Genomic DNA, 20,377 nt, shown 5'->3' with positions numbered 1-20,377 from the left:
TCCAATCAGGAGCAAGTCCTACAGTTTATTAGTTGAACTGGAGGCAGCTGTGCGGAAGCTGTTTACTTCTCTCCCAGCGCCATATTGTGGGAGAGCAGATGCATAGAACAAGTCTTAATTCCAGTAACTCAGTCTAGTCCGGATTGCTCCCCACATCAAACTATACTTTTCAAGCCATAAAAACTTCACTTACCCAAAAGAGGGAGGCAGTGTGGCTTTCCTGTCCAGAGAGCAGTTCCTGTTGTCACAATTACCCATCACTTAGTAGCTGAATGACCTCAGTTTCCTCATAGGTAAAATCAGAGTAGTAATGGTTTCTGCCTGGGAGAGCTGCTCTGGGGAGTGAATGAGTCACACACATGCAGTGCTTAGCACACTGCCAAGTTGAGTGGGAACTCAATGAATGTTGACTATTATTCTGAATATTCTGAAGAAAGTTGATGGACCAAAAACAGACTTCAGATGAATTCAGAATTGGTTTAGAATCTGGCAGTATCAAGCAGACAAGATACATTGTTTGAAGTTGACAATGTATTGACCCAAAGGCCACTTTCATTTAATAAATCTACACTCTAAGGTTCAGAGCAGTTTATCTTACCTGGCACTTTAATTGATTAGAATGAATTTGTTTAAGATACCCTACTTCCTTGTCAATGAATATATGGCCTGATTATGTATTATGTGTAAATCTTGTTTCCTTGAAATGTAAGTAGAGTATGGATTAAAAACAGGTTTGTTCATCTTTTATTCCATCTAAATTACCATTAACTGGCTGTTTTTAATAAACCCTGTGTTTTCCTAAAACCATTAAAATTTTTTATTTCTTTTTTTTTTCAGAAAGAATACTTTTGTCTGTCAGTATTGCTACAAATATAATTTCACCAAACTTTGTTTTATACCTTTGTCAAATGGTTAAGAATGACACACTGCTAGAGTTTCCGTGATTGTGATTAGTTTTAAAATGTATACTGTATGTAACGTTGACATTTTTTCATTTGATTATTATGTAGAGCCCTTGCCTATATTCTTGCTGAACTATTGTCCTACTTTTTACTTATTCTTTACTTAGTGGAGGATTAAGCCTTTGATAATGTAAATTAAGACAGCATCATCTCAAACATTAAAGACAGAAAAAAGAAGGGATGAAGAGGAGAGGGGTGAAGGAGGGAGAAAGAAAGGGGAAGAAAAGAGGAAAGGAGTGAAAGAGAGGAAGGAATGGAAGTGTCACTGTAGTCTCAGAATTGTATCCATGAGCTACATTAAATCTGTTCCCTTTATATTAAAATATTCATTGTTGCTTGATCCAAGCAGCCATATGTCCATAGTGTAAGTAAAGCATACCCACAGTGCATGTTTAAGCTAATGAAATGAGTGTTGAATAGCTCATTTGTGTTTTTAGAGTGAAAAAAGAGTAGCACCATCTGACTTCAGAAATTAAACATTTGCTTCTAGCAAACTTGATTTTATTGAGGCTAATATTAGTGAGAGGCTCCTAGAAGAGTTAAAACAAAATCATTTAACAATCAGAACACTATGTGTTTTGCTTAAAAATCCTCACATTATATCACAGGGAGTGAAAAATAGGTCTTCACATGGTTTTATGTTTTCCTTTTTTCCAAAATCTACATGGAAAGATGACTGGAGCAATTGTATTATTGTAGAGACGGTAATATCAAGTTCAAAGTATTGGTAGAGAAAACAGATTATTACTTTATTGCATACTTGTTTGATATGTGATAAAAATATTTTAAGATGTTATTTATTGATTTTCATTTTATTTGAAAGGAAGAGAGACAGATGAGAGAAAGATGGAGAGAGAGCTTCTAATGACTGGTTCAGTTCACATTTGCCTGAACAACTAGGGTTGGCCTGGCTTAAGCCAAAAGGCCAGAACTCAATCTGAATCTCCTGCATGGGTGGCAGGAACCTGAGTACTTGAGCTACCATGTGCTATCCCCCAGGGTACTCAATAGCAGGAAACTGGGTCAGAAATGAAGTACTTAGGAATAGGAAGAGACTCTCCAGTATGGAATGCTGGCATTCCAAGCAGTGACTTACCTGCTGTGCCAAATGCCCATCCAGAGAGAAAACCATTTTTAAAGGGGAGAACTATGAAAAAATGTTGTAAACAACACATCACTGAGGTTTAGAAAGCCTATCTCTTTGTATTTAACTATGTGTTTAGAGTTAATAGAGGATGACAAAGAGGTTGGAAGCCACACTGTCCTGTTCTTTCTGTTTTTTAAAAAATATTTTTAAATTTTTATTTTAAAAGCAGGGATTGGGGATGGGGAGGAGAGAGATCGATCTATCTTCTGTCTACTGAATGGCTCCCCAAATGGCTGCAATGGCCTGGGGCTAGGCTAGGTCAAAGCCAGGAGCCTGGAACTGCGTTCCAGCCTCCCATGTGGGTGGCAGGGGCCCAAGAACTTGGGACATCTTCTGCTGCTTTTCCAAGTCGATTAGTATGCAGCTGGGTTGGGAATTGAAACTGTGGTCTTAAGGGATTCTAGCATTGCAATGCTCTGTGCCTCAACAGGGGCTCCTATTCTGTTCTTTAGAGTTGTAGTTTTGTGAATAATTTTCTGTTCACCCAAGAACCTGAAGGAAATGTAATTAACTGGACATATTTTCTTAAGTATTCCCTCCTCTCTAAAAATATTAATTATAATGGTTAACTCATTTTGTTTGAATGTTCCCATATGCTTACATAGAAACATCACTTTTGGAGCTTTCCAAATATGAATAAAATCTAAATCGCATTGAAACGTAAGTTGGCCATATTACATTGTACATTTGCTTTTGTCTGGGTTTAACATTGTATCCACTTACTTGTTGATTCATTCAATCACTAAATTCATTCAGTTCTTTTTATCTATGATGTGCCAGGATAGATATTTAGAATACAAAAAGGATAATATTTCAAGGGATCATTAAGACATATAAACAATGTAGGGACATCACAAACACACATAACAGTTATATTAAGTATCCACTATGTGGCAAATGCCATTACACTTAATGATAAGAGTATATGTAATTAATAAGATCACACTTAAAATGCATTTGAAAGATGAGTAGAATGTGGGCAGAGGAATTACTATTGTGTAGTCTCAAACAAGATATGTTGATAGCTTGAGAAAGCAGGGCTAAACATTGGCAATAGACTTATAATCATGACGTAGAGCAGATGGTACTTAGTATACATTTGGATGTACAGGATTAAGAAGAATAGGAAATCAAAAGAAAGCATTGGGATTTTTTCAAGGGTGACTGAGCATCAGGGTAGAACATTACTATGATTTGATTACAGTTTGTCTTCTCTGAAACTCATTTTTATTTTTTTTACCAGTATGAGATAATAAGAGGAACCTTTAATAGGTGATGAGGGCTTTGCTTTCATGAATGGATTATTCTCTTCCTGCAATTAATCAATGAATGGATTACTGGAATAATGGAAGGTTTAGCTCATCAGTGAGTCTAACATAAAGGTAGCTTGGCTAGGTCTTAAATGCTCAGTTTCTTACAACTTGTGCTGCCTCATGCCTCTTCTAGTAAGGTCTTCACTGTGTGCATTTCCGTGACCTTGAACCATAACTGTAAGCCAAAGTCAAACTCTTTGTTTCTAACTTAGTCTGTGACTATTAGCAACATAAAGTGGACTAAGACAAACATAGTAGAAAATTTTTCTGAGTAGAAAAAAAATTTATGTTTATCTTTAGAGTTTGTGGTGTTATGAACTATTCAAGGGTAATGAATTTAATTTTGAATAGCTACATACATTATCTGCCACTTTTTATTGGGCAGTGCACCAAACACTGGACAGAGAAGGTCACAGTTGATATTCCTGACAGGTATGGTGACTAACAAGTATCGATGATACATGTTAGCAGCTGGAGGAAACAGGAGGCTGGAAAAAAAAAAATTAGTGCCCATGTAAATCATCAACATTTCCCCTTATCAGTAACAGGGCAGGATTACAAGAAAAGGTCTGCCATCTCTGCAGATAAAGATTTGGATATAGGGAAATATTAATCAATATTTATATGCCAGTTAAAATACTGCCTTTTTTTTTTTTTTTTTTTTTTTTACAGATTTAGAATCATTGTCCTAACACTCTGTTTTCATCCTGCATGTTTACCTGGGGCAAGTCTTTCTCAATATAGTAGTTAAGAATGTAGATTCTGCATTTTGGCAGTCTGAGTTCAAATCTCCTTTCTGTTGTTCGTTAGAAGAAAGATTCTGGAGAAGATTCTTGAATTCTCTCTCTAGTTCTACTAATTAATAACTCTAGCTTAATACTGGGCTGTTTTAAGATTTAAATAACATTGAACACTTAGAAAAGTGCCATAAACTTAGTGAAGAGTTAATAAATGCTAAAAATTAACATTAAAAATAAACTTGGGGCCGGCATCTCAATAGGCTAATCCTCTGCCTGCAGCGCCGGCACACCGGGTTCTAGTCCCAGTCAGGGTGCCAGATTCTGTCCTGGTTGCCCCTCTTCCAGGCCAGCTCTCTGCTATGGCCTGGGAGTGCAGTGGAGGATGGCCCGAGTGCTTGGGCCCTGCACCCGCATGGGAGACCAAGAGAAGCACCTGGTTCCTGGCTTCTGATCAGCGCAATGCGCCGGCCACAGTGGCCATTGGAGGGTGAACCAACGGCAAAAGGAAGACCTTTCTCTCTGTCTCTCTCTCACTGTCCACTCTGCCTGTCAAAATAAATAAATAAATAAATAAATTTTTAAAAAGTAAAAAAAAAAGTAAACTTGCAAAATAGGGCTTATTTTAAAACATTAAAAATATATCCAGAGGCAAGTTTCACCACTTGGGATGCCAGTGTTCCCTATCAGATTGATAGTTGAGGACCCAGCTATACCACTTCTAATCTGACTCCTTGCTAATGCAGCTGGGAAACAGCAGAAGACAGCTAAAGCACTTGAGTTCCTGCCACCCGGATGGGAGACTGAGATGGAGTTCCTGGCTCCTGACTTCACCCTAGCCCAGTCCTGGCTGTTGTGCCCCTTTGATGAGTGAACCTGGAGATGGAAGATTGTCTGTCTGTCTGTCTCTCTCTCTCCTTTCTCTCTCCTGGAGATGAAAGATTCTCTCCTTCTCTCCCTCTCCCCTCCCCACTTCTCTCGCCACTCGCCTTTCAAATTAATAAATAAACTGGATAACTTTTTTTAATCCATGACTTGGTTTTGCTAATAGATTAATTCCCATACTCATTCAGTGTTTTGTTATTTTAGGAAGAGTTTGCATATGATATGGTCAGTTTCTCTTATCTTTTTATTGTAGGAAGAACAACTTACCAAATAAAGTTTACAGTAGTATTATTTCTCTAAGAAAGAGTTAGTACTTTTAACTAAGTTTGCCTGTATTAAGAGCTTATCTGCTATCTTTGTTTAAATATCTTTATATCTTTAAATATCTTTTGCAACTGTTGTCCACACTGATCCTTTTATTTAAATATTGTTAGGTTTATATTGGATAGAATATATGGTTGGTTGCATGGGAAAAATAGACATTACTTAAAAGACAAAGATAATCTTTAAAACATTTCTATAAAATTGTTTTTAAATCCCTTACATGTGAGAAAATCCTGCCAAAATGTTTTATATACCTACATTTAAAATAGTTAAAAGTGTATTAGCCAAATATTAACTTAAAAATGCAGTTCTACATTTCTTAGAATCTATAAAAAGCCAAAAATGACAATCTTCTATTTCTTGTTAATTTTAATAGTGATTCCTGAATTTGTAACACAAGTGAATGTTGCCTTGGAAGCATTAAGCAAGAACTCCTTGAATGTGTTTGATGATAATCAATTTGTGGACATCTCAAAGAAGATCTATGATACAATTCATGATATCAGATGTTCAGTCATGATGATTCGGGTAAGTTAGCCTTACCTTCCAATGAGTTATTACAGGATTCTTTGGGGATGCTTTGAATGATTGGAAGAATTGTTTGATTTCCATTCTTTAATGTCAATGCTGAAATCTGTGGGAACTGCAGAAATTCATGTGTATCCCCAAAGTCAGATTTACCATCAAAAATAACACTTTCGTTTATGTATCTTGTGGCAATTTAAACAAATGAGTACATTTACCTGTGGTGTGTGCAGAAATGATAATTGTTGTTCTGTGCAGGTGTCATATAGCATGATCAGGAGCCAAACAAAATCCTTAAGGTGATTTGCTTTCTTTTCTTGAATAAATAGAAAAAATCCTTCTTACTGCTATAGTGGAATTGATAAGAACAACAACAAAATATTGAACTCTCATGGTTTGGAGTTGTCTTTTGGGGAAATACCCATAGATGCCACCTTCTCAAGAGTGTAAATACATCATTTGTTGCAGGAACATTGTATATACAGAGACCAGGATTATGCATTTTTGTAAAATATTAATATTTTCTAAGTTACTGAAAAATTTAAGTCTTCAGGAAATATGTGTGTACAGATGTACCTTAGGATTTGTTTGTTGGAAGACAAATCTTGAGAAATAGTTTTCTTTGTGTTATCAGTAGTCCACTTAGGAAAAAGTGAGGCCAGGACAAGAAGGACGTCAATAAGGTATAATTATGAGTCACTGCAGGTAACTAGGGCTTGATCTGGGTGGATTCTGGGAACATCTATGAACTTGTCCCATAATTACCACACTAGAGTTTAACAGTTTATCTACCTGTTTATTCTTAGTTAAAGGATACCCTCGGAGGTACTAACTGAGACTCCTGCTCAGGAACAATCAAGCCTTTGTGATCTGAAATAAATACACACATACATACATACATAAATAGGTGGCAACTCTGAGACAGGATGACAGGTTCTTACAGTAGGAAGATCCAGTAGGACTGGTGAATGTAATGTTTAAGTGAGAGTAAATTTCAGTTTTGAAAATCTCTGAACTTAGTGTGACTATAAAATGGAAATAAAAGTTCCAAGAAGATATCAGCAATGCATCAATAGTAACTGATAGGCCTGGGTATCATAGTTAGGCTACACAGAGCATTCTACAAAATTGCAATCATTTGTGGAATTTGTAAAGAAAAATAAAACAGACATTTGAGAGCACAATTGTACAAATGGATGCAATGGAAGATATTATAATAGAAAGGCTAAAGGGATCAAGATGCAAGTTAGCACCTAAGGTCTTGGGAAAACCAAAAATCAAATCATTTATACATATCAGAGAGAAAACTGTGTGTGTATATATATATATATATATATATATATATATATAAAATCCCTGACTTACCAATGACTTAACTTAATTTTTTTTACTTTATGAAGGTATAAAACTGGTACACATTCAGTAGAAATTGTTCTTCAAATTTTGAATCTTATTCTTTTCCCTGACTAATGATATGATGTGTGGTACTCTCTTGTGATGTTGGTCAGAGGCAGGCAAAACTAAATTTTAGTCTTGTGTTTGATTGCTGTAAATCTTGAAATTCATTTTTGAGGCTTACAGGATATATAAATTTGTCAATTTTATTCCCTCATTTATTTTTCTTTGTTTTTTAAAGGTCATAGTAATATTAATTTTGTCTTAAGATCCTTGGGATTATGAATGAGTTTTTATAAAACAAGTATTTGCTAAGTATGTTCAAGATGCAGTGATTTGGAGTGAATGTATGTATTGATCTGCATAGGATAATCTTAGATTATACCCCCATTTACTCTTTATTTATTTGACAGATAGACTGTGTGAGAGAGAGATAGAGAGAAAGGTCTTCCTTCTGTTGGCTCACTCCCCAAATGGCCATGGCCACGGCCGGCGCTGCACTGATCCGAAGCCAGGAGCCAAGTGCTTCTTCCTGGTCTCCCATGCTGGTGTAGGGGCCTAAAGGCTTGGGCCATCCTCCACTGCCCTCCCAGGCCACAGCAGAGAGCTGGGCTGCAAGAGGAGCAACCAGGACCAGAACCCGGCGTCCATAGGGGATGCCGGTGCCACAGGCAGAGAGGATCAACCTAGTGAGCCACAGTGCCGTCCCCTGCATTTACTCTTAAAAGTGTTGAATTTGTATTAGAAATTGTCATGCTCACTCTAGTTACTCTGGGTCATGACGCATTGTTTGAAGCTCCATGGTGTATTATCTCCAATCACTGGGCAGTTTTCTGTAGTGCTGGACGCTAATGATCATAGTTCCCTGTCAACCTGGTTTTCCAGCCCCAGGGAAAACTTTTCTATAGCCTGAATGCTGTCTCATATTAGCTTGTCCTCTTGCAGTCTTATAGTTCCTTTGTTGACTGCAGGAAATCTATCCAGGCACCATTTAAAATTTATTTAACATACAAAGGTTTTTAGACCTTTTCAATTCCCAGTGTTAAGCAGGTTTCCTAAATTCATCTTAGTCACTCTGCTGTTCATTCTCGCAGGCAGCTTGCCATGGAATCCAGTACAAATACGCTGTCCTTTTTGGAAACGATATGACTCCTTTATAGTATCAGAGCCAGTTTGTAAAGAAGCCAGCTACCAGGGGACTTCCTAAGGGAACTTAATAAAGGCCTGCAGCAAAATAACCTTAGCTTTATATGCAAATTTAAATCAAACTGCAGTAGGCAGAATTCTATAGTGGGGCTCCTACCTTTATCTCTGTTAATAAAGAAAAAAGTTAAAGGTAAAGAAACCCAAATTCCAGCTGGCACTGAGCAGCAAAAACTGAAGTCATACTCTCAGCACATGTAATGGCCTTCTCATGTGTATACCATTTGAAGAGACTTTTGAGTAAGGGAACAGAGATGGCCAAAGCAAGAAATAATATTCATTGTCCAACATTGGTTAAGCTACAGAATTGTCCTAGTCAGTGATCTTTTCTTTTTTTCAAAGCCTTATTTTTAATTTGAAAGTCAGAGTTAACAGAGAGGGAGGGAGAGACAGAGAGAATCTTCCATTTGCTGGTTCATGCCCCAGATGGCCACAAAGGCAGGGCTTAGCCAGACTTAAACCAGGAGCCCAGAGCATCTTTCAAGTCTCCCAGGTGTGAGCAGGGCCCAAGCACCTGAGCCACATTCTGCTACTTTCCCAGGTGCATTAGCAGGGAGCTGGACACAAATGGAGCAGGCAGGACACAAATGAGCATCCACGTGGAATGCTGGCTTCACAGTCTGAGGCTTTACCTGCTACACCACAATGTCGGCCCCCACTGTATTATTCTTATAAAGAAAATTTAAATGCTTCAAAGAATAAATGCACTTATTCTCATTGGACATAAAATAACATATACATGTAATAAAATATCACATGGTAGCCCATACATATGTATAATTTATATGTGTCTACTAATTTGTTGAAAGAAAATTTCTAAAATGCCAATAAAAGTTAAAAAAAAAATAGTCTGAGGCCAGCATTGTGCAGTAGGTTAAGCCACCACCTGTGACATAGGCATCCCGCATAGAATACCAGTTTGAGTCCTAGCTGTTGTGCTTCTGATTCAGCTCCCTGTTTGGATGCCTGGGAAATCAGTAGAAGATGTACTGAGAACCCTGCACCCACGTGGAGTCATGCATGAAATTCCTGGCTCTTGACTTCTGCTGTCCCGGCTCCAGCCTTTGAAACCATTTGGGGAGTGAACCAGCAGACAGAAGAGCACTCCCTCTCTCTTTCTTTCCCCTCCTACCTCAAACAGAAAACAGTATTTGAAAAAAGAAATTTAAACTCCCTGGTTACATTTCAAAAGTAATTCATAGAGAGTTAAATAAATCATTCAGATAATGTACTCTGAAAAAATATAACTTAGGAAGTGGTAACTTTTTAAAATAGGCTTTAGAGTAGCAAAGAGAGGGAAAGAGATTGAAAATTTTATAGTTCTCATCTCTATAAAATAAAAGATGGAGTTTCAAAGGGAGAAATATTCTGGAGTCTGATAATAAAAGATCTGTAAGTGAATTGAGGTGCTGGAGGTCACACAGTGATAGGAGAAGTCACAGGACGAGACTTCGGGTCTTTAGACACCTGCTTCAGAACATTTTCTTTTACCACAGGATAAGGAAGCAGCTTAATGTTTTCACACCACGGGAGACTTTAGATTTCATTGACTACCCTTTGATGACGGACCAGTTATAAACACATAAACCCCAAGAGTCACTCGCTGGGCAATTTGTTGAAGAACACTTACTCCACAACTCCCTGCTCCCTTTGATTCAAACACATTGGCCTGCTGGCTTTTCCTGCAATTTTCCACACCCACCCATGTTTCTGGCATCTTTCTACTTCCTGTTTTCTCTGACTGCAATGCGTTCTTCCAGGAAACCACATGTGAGTCCTCTTTGTGTTCACTGCAACATTACTTGTACAACATCCTGCACAGATCCTATAGAGTTATGTATAAAATGGCATTTCTCAACTCAGCCATGCTCCGTCTTCTTAGTCCGGTTTATGCATACATAGTATCTGCCAAGGCTTTTGACATGTTATGGACTATTGCTGTATGTATCTTTCTCCCCATACAAGAATGTGAGCTCTCTGAAGGAAGGAATTCTTAGCCCTTTAAAACAAAATCAGATGTCAGGATATTTTATATTAAATATTAAGTGGTTAATTTGGTTTCCAAATTTGACATTTGTTTGAAATGTCATGATTGGATTCCAAGGGATATAGGGTGAGAGCAAAAGTGATGTTACTTTTTCATATTTTATGTTGCAAAATGAGGTACAACAGGAAACTGGTTTGATTAGCACTTTCATCAAGATTTCAAATTCACTTGATCTTTAATTTAAGACGATTTTAAGAGTACCACAAATTCCTACTAAGTATTTTATGTCATGGCCACTAATGTAATCATGGATGCACAGTACATGTGAATATTGAAGCTTTTAGTCTTCATGCAAGTTTCAATAAAATTAGTTGTGCGTGCTTGTTTTAAAAGTCCTTCATTTCATCTGTGTTATATATTAATGTTAGCCGTCACAAAACACACCGAACACCAGAATAAGGGAAAGGGTTTATTGGGGAACACCCAACAGACCGCAGTGAAGGGACGGCGAAGGGAAAGAGAGAAAGTATAAGAGAGAGAGCCAGAGGAGAGGAGCTAGTGAGGAGAGAAGATGGAGCAGAGAAGAGAGGAGGAGGGGAGAGCAGAGAGCAGGAGAGGAGAGCCCAGAGAGAAGAATCAAGAGAGCAGGAGAGAAGCCAAGAGAGAAGAACCAAGAGACCAGAGGAGGAGGCTAGAGAGAGCCACGTGTTAGGAACAGGCCCTTTTGAAACTTTGTCTGAGGGCAGGCAGGGAAGCAGGAGCAGCGAATCCCGTTAGGTTGGGGGTGGAGCCTGACACAGGTAGCTGGTCCATGAGGCCACCTGGCTGCCAGCAATGGCTGTGGGGGCTAGAGCTTGGGATTTAAATCAGGGTATAGATCACACCATGGATAAAACTGTGCCAGTTTCCTAACAATTTGGTGCACAAGGCTAGATTGCTTTTTAAAAATATGGTAATTATAGGCCAGCTCTGAGACTTGCAGGTTTTGTGTATTATTTGAGTTGTGGAAGAGTTAAAGATCCTTGAGGTCGGGCTTGTGGAAGTTGCTAAGTGTCTCTTACATACATTATCTAATGTTATAAGTCCCTTGGTATTATAAGCTCTGAAAAGCCATAAAATTGTCCACAAATTTAATGATTAAAAATCTGTTTTATACTGTCTTCTAGTGCAATGTTTGGAGCAAAAATCAGAAATTTAATTAAAGCCATAAAATATAGAAAGATAATATAACAATTGTTTTTAACCTTAAAATGGCTAAAAAATACATTTTAACCAGTCCATGTTGGTTTATTTACTAGAAAATAAATAAAGCAAAAAATGGATTTTTATATATTTACTATTATCACCAACGTTAGTGATTTGGAGACTACTTTGTAGTAGCTGCTTATCAAAAACTTCTATTGAAGGCCGGCGCCGTGGCTCACTAGGCTAATCCTCCGCCTAGCAGCGCCGGCACACAGGGTTCTAGTCCCGGTCGGGGCGCCGGATTCTGTCCCGGTTGCCCCTCTTCCAGGCCAGCTCTCTGCTGTGGCCAGGGAGTGCAGTGGAGGATGGCCCAGGTGCTTGGGCCCTGCACCCCATGGGAGACCAGGAAAAGCACCTGGCTCCTGGCTCCTGCCATCGGATCAGCGCGGTGCGCCGGCCGCAGCGCGCCGGCCGCGGAGGCCATTGGAGGGTGAACCAACAACAAAGGAAGACCTTTCTCTCTGTCTCTCTCTCTCACTGTCCACTCTGCCTGTCAAAAAAAAAAAAACTTCTATTGACACTGTATTTATAAGTGGGTAACCGCTTCCAGTGAATCCTGCTATCTCAACTCTTAGAGCACAGCCTTCTATAAGATTCCAATACTCCATATTTGAGGAAATCCTCTTTCTTTAGAATGTTTGTGTGACTCTGAAAAAATGCTTTCAACTTCAGATTTTGAAAATTTATTTATTTGAAAGGCAGAGTTACAGAAAGACAGGGAGAGATGGAATGAGAGAGATCTTTCATCTACTGCTCTACTCCTCAAATGGCCACAATGGCTGGAGCTGTGCCAGGCCAAAGTCAGGAGCTTAGAATTCTATCTGGGTCCCCTATAGGGGTACAAGGTCCCAAGCACTTGGAGCATCTTCCATTGCTTTCCCAGGCACATGAGCAGGAAGCTGGATCAGAAGTGGAGTTGTCAGGTTTCGAACCTGTGCCCCTAAGAGAAGCGTCAGCCCCTCAACTTCAGATTTGTCTTCTGCTTATGGAAATGACCAAATAATGCATGATTAGAGTTTAACTTATCACATGCAAAGTATTTAGCAAAGCCTTTAGCACATCCTAAAGGCTCAGAGATTGTTAGTATTTTTTAGAGTATCAACTGCTCCCAAATCCCAGTAGCTTCTCAATGATTCAGTCACTTGATACTGTCATCTCTGTAACTGGCCTCCACTAATATAAAAAAGGAAAGAGAGAGTAAGTGAATTAATAGGAAGTTTAGTAACCAGACATCAATGTGGCATATTGTCTTCTAAATCCCATTGGCCAAAATCCAAGCAAATGGACTCAAATGAACTGCAAAGGAGTTGGCAAATGAGCTCTTCCAGTGTCTAAGAAAAACATAAAAGGGGTTGATGAGCATATAACCATTCCTTACCAAAATTTTTGTTCCATGTATTATTTCTGTGTGATAAACTAATCTAAACTTAATGGCATACAACAGCAACAAATTTATTATGCTCACAGAGTATATAGGTCAGAAGTTCAAAAAGGGGACAGGCCTGTCCCTACACATGTGGTGCTTGGGCTGATGACTAGGAGACCAAGAGAGATGATATTTAACCTCTCCTGTGGCTTGGCTTTCACATAGCATGAACGTCTCTTGATAGTTAGGCTTCTTGCAAGGTATTTCAGGGATCCAAGAATAAGTGTTCTAAAACAAAATTAGCAAATTGCCTTTTTTTAATCCAGCCTTGGAAATCATATGATGTCACTTCTGTCATAACCCACTGATAACACAAAATCTCAAATGCCTCCCAGATTCAAAGTAAGGGAGACATGAACCCCACCAAGCATGTGGGATAAGAGATTACATTGTATCCACCTGTTGAAAATACAAAGTGCACCATATTTATTACCTTAACTCTTACCAGAATCATCAGCACTAACAATTATTATCTTTTGTTCCATTTTATTACCATAATTTAATTTAATTAGCTTTCTGCTCATTACATAATCAAATAAGCCAATAGAATAATACTTTTTACTTAATTTATTTATTTGAAAGGCAGAGCAATAGGGAGAGGGAGAGAGAAAGAGAGAGTGAGAGAGAGGGTGATCTTTCATATGTTGATTTGCTCTCCAAATAACCACAACATTCAGATCTGGGCTAGACTAAAACCAGGAGCTAGGAACTAGTCTCTCTTACATGGATGGCAGGAGCTCAAGAACTTGGAAAATTCTCCACTACCTTTCCATGCACATTAGCATGGAGCTTGATCAGCAGCCAAGTAGTCACAGCCTGGCATTCCACTATTGGATACTGGCGGCACAATGCCAGCCCCCTGGAAAGATTATTAAATTGCATCAGGTAATAATTTATTTGATGACATTTAAATATTTTATTGATTTGATTCATCAAATATTCAAAAGCATTTGAAATTTTTCTGTATTTTATTTATTTGAAAGCCAGAAAAAGAGATGGAGAGACAGAATAGCTCAAACAGTCCAGGCTGGGCCAGGCTGAATCCAGGAACCAGGAACTCAATCCAGTGTACTACATGGGTGACAGTGACCTAAGCGCCAGAGCCGTCACTTTCCTCCCCAAGGGTGTACATTTTTGGAGGCTGGAATCAACAGTGGAGCCAGTTTTCAAATTCACTCACTCTCATATAGGATATAGGAGTACAGTTTTCTCAATCAACCACTTGAGATCTTTTCTTTCAAACACTGAGCTAGGTTTTACAAATGCAAACATGAATGAGTCATGATCCTTGCAGTCAAGTAACTGGTTTTATTTACTAAAGAAGATATATAACCAAATGAAGGGAATATATTCTGATGAATAATACAATGGAAGTGCATGGAAGAATTGTTGGAAACATGGAGGTTTTTAATTTTAATATGGAGGAAGTTGTTCATAAGCTTAAGTTGTGCATTTAGTGATATTTCATTTGGGCTTTGATAACTGAATAGGGATTGCATCATTAGAGTTGTGATTTACGACATTTGCAAGGATATATAGGTAAATACATGCTTAGAGAAAACAGCAACTAGATCAGGGTGCCCAGACTCCAGTGTATAGGTAGAGGAATGGTAGAAAGATAGTCAGGGCTTATCTTTTTTTTTTTTTTTTAAAGATTTATTTATTTATTTGAAACAGTTACACAGAGAGAGGAGAGGTAGAGAGAGAGAGACAGGTCTTCCATCCAATGGTTCATTTCCCAATTGGCTGCAACGGCTGGAGCTGCACCGATCTGAAGCCAGGAGCCAGGAGCTTCTTCCGGGTCTCCCAGGTGATTGGAAATGGAGCAGCCGGGTCTAGAACTGGCACCCATATGGGATGCCAGTGCTTCAGGCCAGGGCGTTAACCTGCTGCACCACAGTGTCAGCCCCAGGGCTTATCTTAATCCTTTGTACAATGTCCAGGAGACATGACATAGTTAAATAGTATTCAAGAGTCTGTAGAAGCATACGGTAAAAGGACACAATCCTCTCATTTTCACACCATAATCGGCAACTTCAATTCGTCTAATAATTTAAAATTGAGACTCTTTTAGCAAAAGAGAAGGAAGATATATGATTGAGTGGGCAACAAACAACCCCCTACAGTCTATTTACTATTAAAGGAGGATAGAAATTTTAATCAAATACTAATCACCCTATTTATGCTTAACTAAGTATATTAATCATGTATAATTTTCACCAATTGTTCTTACTTAGGAAATGGAACCTCTCCAAATGGGACTTTAGAAGGGTGAAGAAGTTAATAATATAAATAAAATAATAATATAATAATGATAGAAAAAGGGAATTTTGCATTTGGAACAATAGCTTTTGTATTTGCAATAGGCTGAAGCCATGCATATAGCAGTGTTTCTGACTGCCTGCTTCTGAAGAGGTTTGAGAAATCAGACTGGCAGTGAAGCTTGTTCACCACTGGAGCAGCCAGGGTGAAGGGATTGAAGTGCTGTCTCGTCAGCTTCGGGGACTCGCTGAGTCTGTTCCAAAGCATAACATGTCCCTGATTATAGAGAATTTTTGGTGTTAAATTGATGGAAGAAATTGCTAATCAAAATGCAAGTGGGAGAAGTAAATGCAAAAAGATATGAACTCACCAATTAATGCACAGAGAATCATTTTCTCCTTCAGATACCTTGTTTCTTGATTAAATCTGAAGCTTTACACGTTAGCTTCAAAAGAACCACATCAATCAGAGAAGGTTGAAAGACTCTGTTATGCTGTGATGAGCACTGGATTGGAAATCAAAAGACCTTAATCCTGGCCTTGGCTACATTCTGTATTAGCTCTGCAGTCCTGGTTCCCTCCCTTTAACACATTGTTGCATGGCATCCTAACACATAAGGTGAGGGGGCTCCTCATGCTTGCCTTGCTTATCTTATTGCATGTATTTTAAAGATTCTTCCCTCCTTCTCTCCCTTATGTCCTTTCTGTGTGTGTCTCCTCTTTTATCTATTCCTTGATAATCTTTTTTCCATGTATTTATAAAATTTTTATTGAATGCCTGCTATTTGGCCATAAATCTTCTACTTAGGCATATCAAGATGGATAAGTTAGATAAGATTTCCTTCTTTATGGAGCTGATGTTTGAAGAGAAAACCAGAGGAAACAATTAAACACAAAGACTAGGCACTTAGGATAACTTATATGAAGTGAATAGGACAATATAATGGACAGCAAGTTGGTATATGAGATAATGACACTTTAAATATAGTAGTCAAAGAAAAGCTTCCTTAGATAAAATTTACAGTAATGAGTAAGCAATTTGAAGACAGGAAGGTTGTAAGGCAGGGCAGATCATTTCCAAAGATGACACAATCAGGGAAATTTTTATCTGTAAAGAACAGAAAGGAAGCACTGTTTCTAACCTTAGAGAATGGAGGGGGAAGTATAATAGGATTTTTTAAATAAGATTTTTTTTTTCCTTTGAGAGTTAGATTTACAGAAAAAGTAGGGGAGACACAGATAGAAAGTTCTTTCATCCACTGGTTCACTCCCCAAATGGCCACAAGGGCTGGAGCTGGCTGATCCGAAGGCAGGAGCCAGGAGCTTCTTCTGGGTCTCCCTTATGGAGACCAAGGACTTGGGCCATCTTCCACTGCTTTCCCAGGCCAAAGCAGAGAGCTGGATGGGAGGAGGAGCAGCCTGCACATGAACTGGTACCCAAATGGATGCCAGTTCCGGTTTATTCTGCTAAGCCACAGCGCCCTCCACTATGATATGATTTTAAAAAGAGGCAGACAGGTGATAGACTGTTTTAGTTTTGCCAGGCATGTTAGAGTTTGAATTTTGTTCCAAAGCATTGAGAACTACAGAACTATTTTTTAGCACATGAGTGTTGTGACCCCTATTGCATTTTCATAAGTCCCCCCAACTTGCTTTGTTGAGTTATTCACTTTCAAAAAGACTTGAAATATGTTGTAACCTTGTAAAACTGAAAATATAGAATAAGAGAATGCCAGCCTGACAGAATCCTATTAGTGTCTCAAAGTGGACACATTATAGAAGGCTCATGATAGCTTCTTAAAGCCAGTACTGAGGGATTTTGAGGTATACCTTGAAAGGGGGAGAATACTTGGGATTTGATATAGTAGATTTGAATGGGTGGACACAATGCACTGAAGATTTTGAAGAATCCTGATAAGCATATTAGTCTTTAGAATTGATGAGTTTAGTTGTTTAATTTTTCTCTTCAAGGAGCAAATATTCCTTGGGAAAACTACCTACCTTCCTTCCTTTCTTCCTTACACCTAGAAATGTCAACTAAGGAACAAAATCTACCCATTCACATTATTGTGTAACACAGATAGGAAATTGTGTTGTTCATTTCTCTCTAATCCATGGAAAACATGTTGCTAGAGATGGAGAGTGGAGATACTAGGTGTGAATTTCTGATGGTTATCTCCACCCTAGAAGTGTTGAATAGCATACAGTTACAAAGCTCAATACAGTAGGTACATGTGGCTTCTGAGTACTTGGAATACAACTAGTTTGAAATGAAACATACTATGTAAATCACGTGTTTTGAAGACACAGAAAAACAATAGCAAATATCTCATTTTTATAATTTTCTAACATTGAATATGTCAGAATGAAGCTAATAATGTATTTTAACCAAATGTATCCAAAATATTATCAATTTGAGGTATATAAAATTTTATTGTGATTACTATCACATTTTAATTATATATGTTGCTTGATTATATTTACATTGAACAGTACTAGAGCATTGACACAAGAGGTAGACAAATTTGGAACTCATTTTGTAGTAAAATTGACTATTTTTCAAAAATGAATGTGGGATTGAAGGAAATTGGGGAGTAAATAAGGCTTTCTGGTTTCTGTTTGGTGCAATTGTGTGGATGTGAATGAGGATGTCGATGTGAGTGCCACTTAATGAGCTAGGGGAGGCTTGGAGGAATCAGTTTGGGGTAGAATTTTGAATTTGTTTCAGTGTTCTCATTAGATACTAAATTTAAAAGTTTATAGATAAATGGATATATGATTTTGGAACTCAGAGTATAAATTTTGCCTGTGTTGGGAATTTGGTTTCCTTAGAATCACATGCAGACAGGATATACAAGAGAAGCAATATTATAAGAGCAACTATTTCTACAATTCAGGTTGAGGAGGAGCTGATAAAGGAGAATGACAAAAGATAACTCAAAAGATAGAAAGAAAAACAAGAGAGTGCTATCTGAGAAGCCAAAACAAGAATTTTTCAGTTGTGTGGAATATTGTTTAAAGTACTAATAAGATAACGAGAAGATGTGTTCACTGTATTTGGAGACATGGATGTTCAAATAGGTAATATGTATTTAGATATCCATTGCATTGATGTCAGGGTTTCCTGGTTTAATGACTAAGGCAGTAGCTGGCAAAAAGAGCTAGATAATTATAGGATGAAAACACAGCCAGTTTATTGGGACCTGAACACTTCTACAGGGCTTAGACAGAACTAGAGGATTTGGGAGAGGGAGTGAGAGACAGGATTAGATTTTCTTTTTTTAAAATGTGCAGTATTCAGGAAAGGTTTAATAGTTCTTCTTTTTGGTTTGCACTTTGAAACACTCTGTTTTCCTAATAATATAATGGAGGAAAAAAGAACAAAAGAAACCCTGACAAATGCTGAATCCATACTCTATAAAATGAACCCATTATACTTTGTGTAAGCATAAAGTCATACATGTGTAAACATTACATATAAGATTTTGATAAGAACCTGGGACTGGCATTGTGGCATAGTGGGTGGAGCCGCCACCTGCCCCACTTCCAGTGAAGCTTTCTGCTAATGTGCCTGGAAAAGCAGTAGAGGATGGCCCAAGTGCTTCAGCTCCTACACCCATCTGGGAGACTAGAACAAGCTCCTGGCTCCTGGTGCCTGGCCCAGCCCTGGCCATTGCAGTAATTGGGGGAGTGAACCAGGGAATGGAAGATTCTCTCTCCCTTTCTCTTTCCCCCTCTCTCTCTCTACCTCTCTTCTCTGTAACTCTGACTTTAAAATAAATAAATGATTCTTAAAAAAAAAAAAAGAATCTAGTTGCTAATAACTGGTACCACATTCTTCTTCCTTTTCTTATTGTTTTTGCTGTTGAACCGTACTATCTTTGCATAGAAATCTTTGGTCCTTATGAATATCTGTAGAGTGTTATTAGTCTTTGCTTATATGTTCTCTAGGAAGAGTTGTGTTTAAATGCAGTCTTTATCTATTGGTTTGTGTGAGAAGATTTGCTTTGCTCCAGTATGCTCTATGAAATGCTTCCCCATCCTATCCCATTAACTCGAATGATGTAAAGACTGAGTTCAATGCTTTCTTTCTCCTGTTATATGCTCAGTATCTTAATTAGTCTTCTTATCATAGATGCAATGAGAACAGGAATCTCAAATCACTTTTAGAAGAAAATATCGTTCCCTGACTGGATCAGAGCTAAAAACAGATTTGCCTGCTGGCTACATCAGGCATTTCCTGTGTGATATTTACAAACATTTCTTCACCTCAACTTTCTCTCTTGTTAATCACTTTATCCCCAATATATGATAAACCATAAAGCCATTTTATAAGCTCAAAACACCATGTAAATAAAAATAAATATTCATCAATGAAAGTGTTTAACATATTTTCTTATGATACCATGTTCTGATAAATTGAACATAGTATAATTTATAGTGAAAATTTAAGCTTGACTATTCTGACTGCTCCATCTCAGACTTGTTCTTCCAGGCTAACTACATTTTAGTAACTTTTTATAAGAAATCTATGATTTTTTAAACAATATATTTTAATTTTAATTTTTAACAGATTCAGTTTGCTCTGTAGACGTAATTCTAGAATGTCGTGATAGAGCCTCCTCCCTCCTTCCCTCTGACCCTCCCACCCTCCCTCCATCTCCCTTTCTTTTTGCCTTTTTAGTTTTTGAGATATTTTAAATTTATAGTGCAGTAAAAGGGCTTAACACTTTGCCAAATAAGATGTTTAACAAGCAAAAAGCTTAAAGAGCTTAGTTCAGTGGAAATATACACAGCAGCTATAAATAAAAATTGAATGGAAAAATCACTATTTCCCCATATACAGTAAACTTTAATGTAATCACACATCATTAAAACTAAAGTAGTATAACATTCTTAACCATAGGGTATTTACACAATTATTTATTTGAAAGTGATAATTAAATAGAGGGAGAGAGAGAAAGAGA

The 20,377-nt window shown here is 37.9% G+C and overlaps 1 protein-coding gene across 5 annotated transcripts in view; it reads left to right on the top strand.

Annotated features, from left to right (window-relative positions):
* Positions 1-20,377, top strand: part of CTNNA3 (catenin alpha 3) — a 1,675,875-nt gene that overhangs the window by 1,349,291 nt on the left and 306,207 nt on the right. For all 5 annotated transcript variants that reach the window (XM_070057731.1, XM_070057732.1, XM_017348752.3 and 2 more), the window contains one exon: positions 5,745-5,896. In XM_070057731.1, coding sequence (XP_069913832.1) covers positions 5,745-5,896 — 152 coding nt within the window. The remainder of the gene's footprint in view (positions 1-5,744; positions 5,897-20,377) is intronic.

Source organism: Oryctolagus cuniculus, chromosome 15 (genome assembly GCF_964237555.1).
Source record: "Oryctolagus cuniculus chromosome 15, mOryCun1.1, whole genome shotgun sequence".
Classification (NCBI taxonomy): Eukaryota; Metazoa; Chordata; class Mammalia; order Lagomorpha; family Leporidae; genus Oryctolagus; species Oryctolagus cuniculus.
Note: the sequence above shows the minus strand (reverse complement) of the source record. Positions and strands in the feature narration are given on the sequence as shown.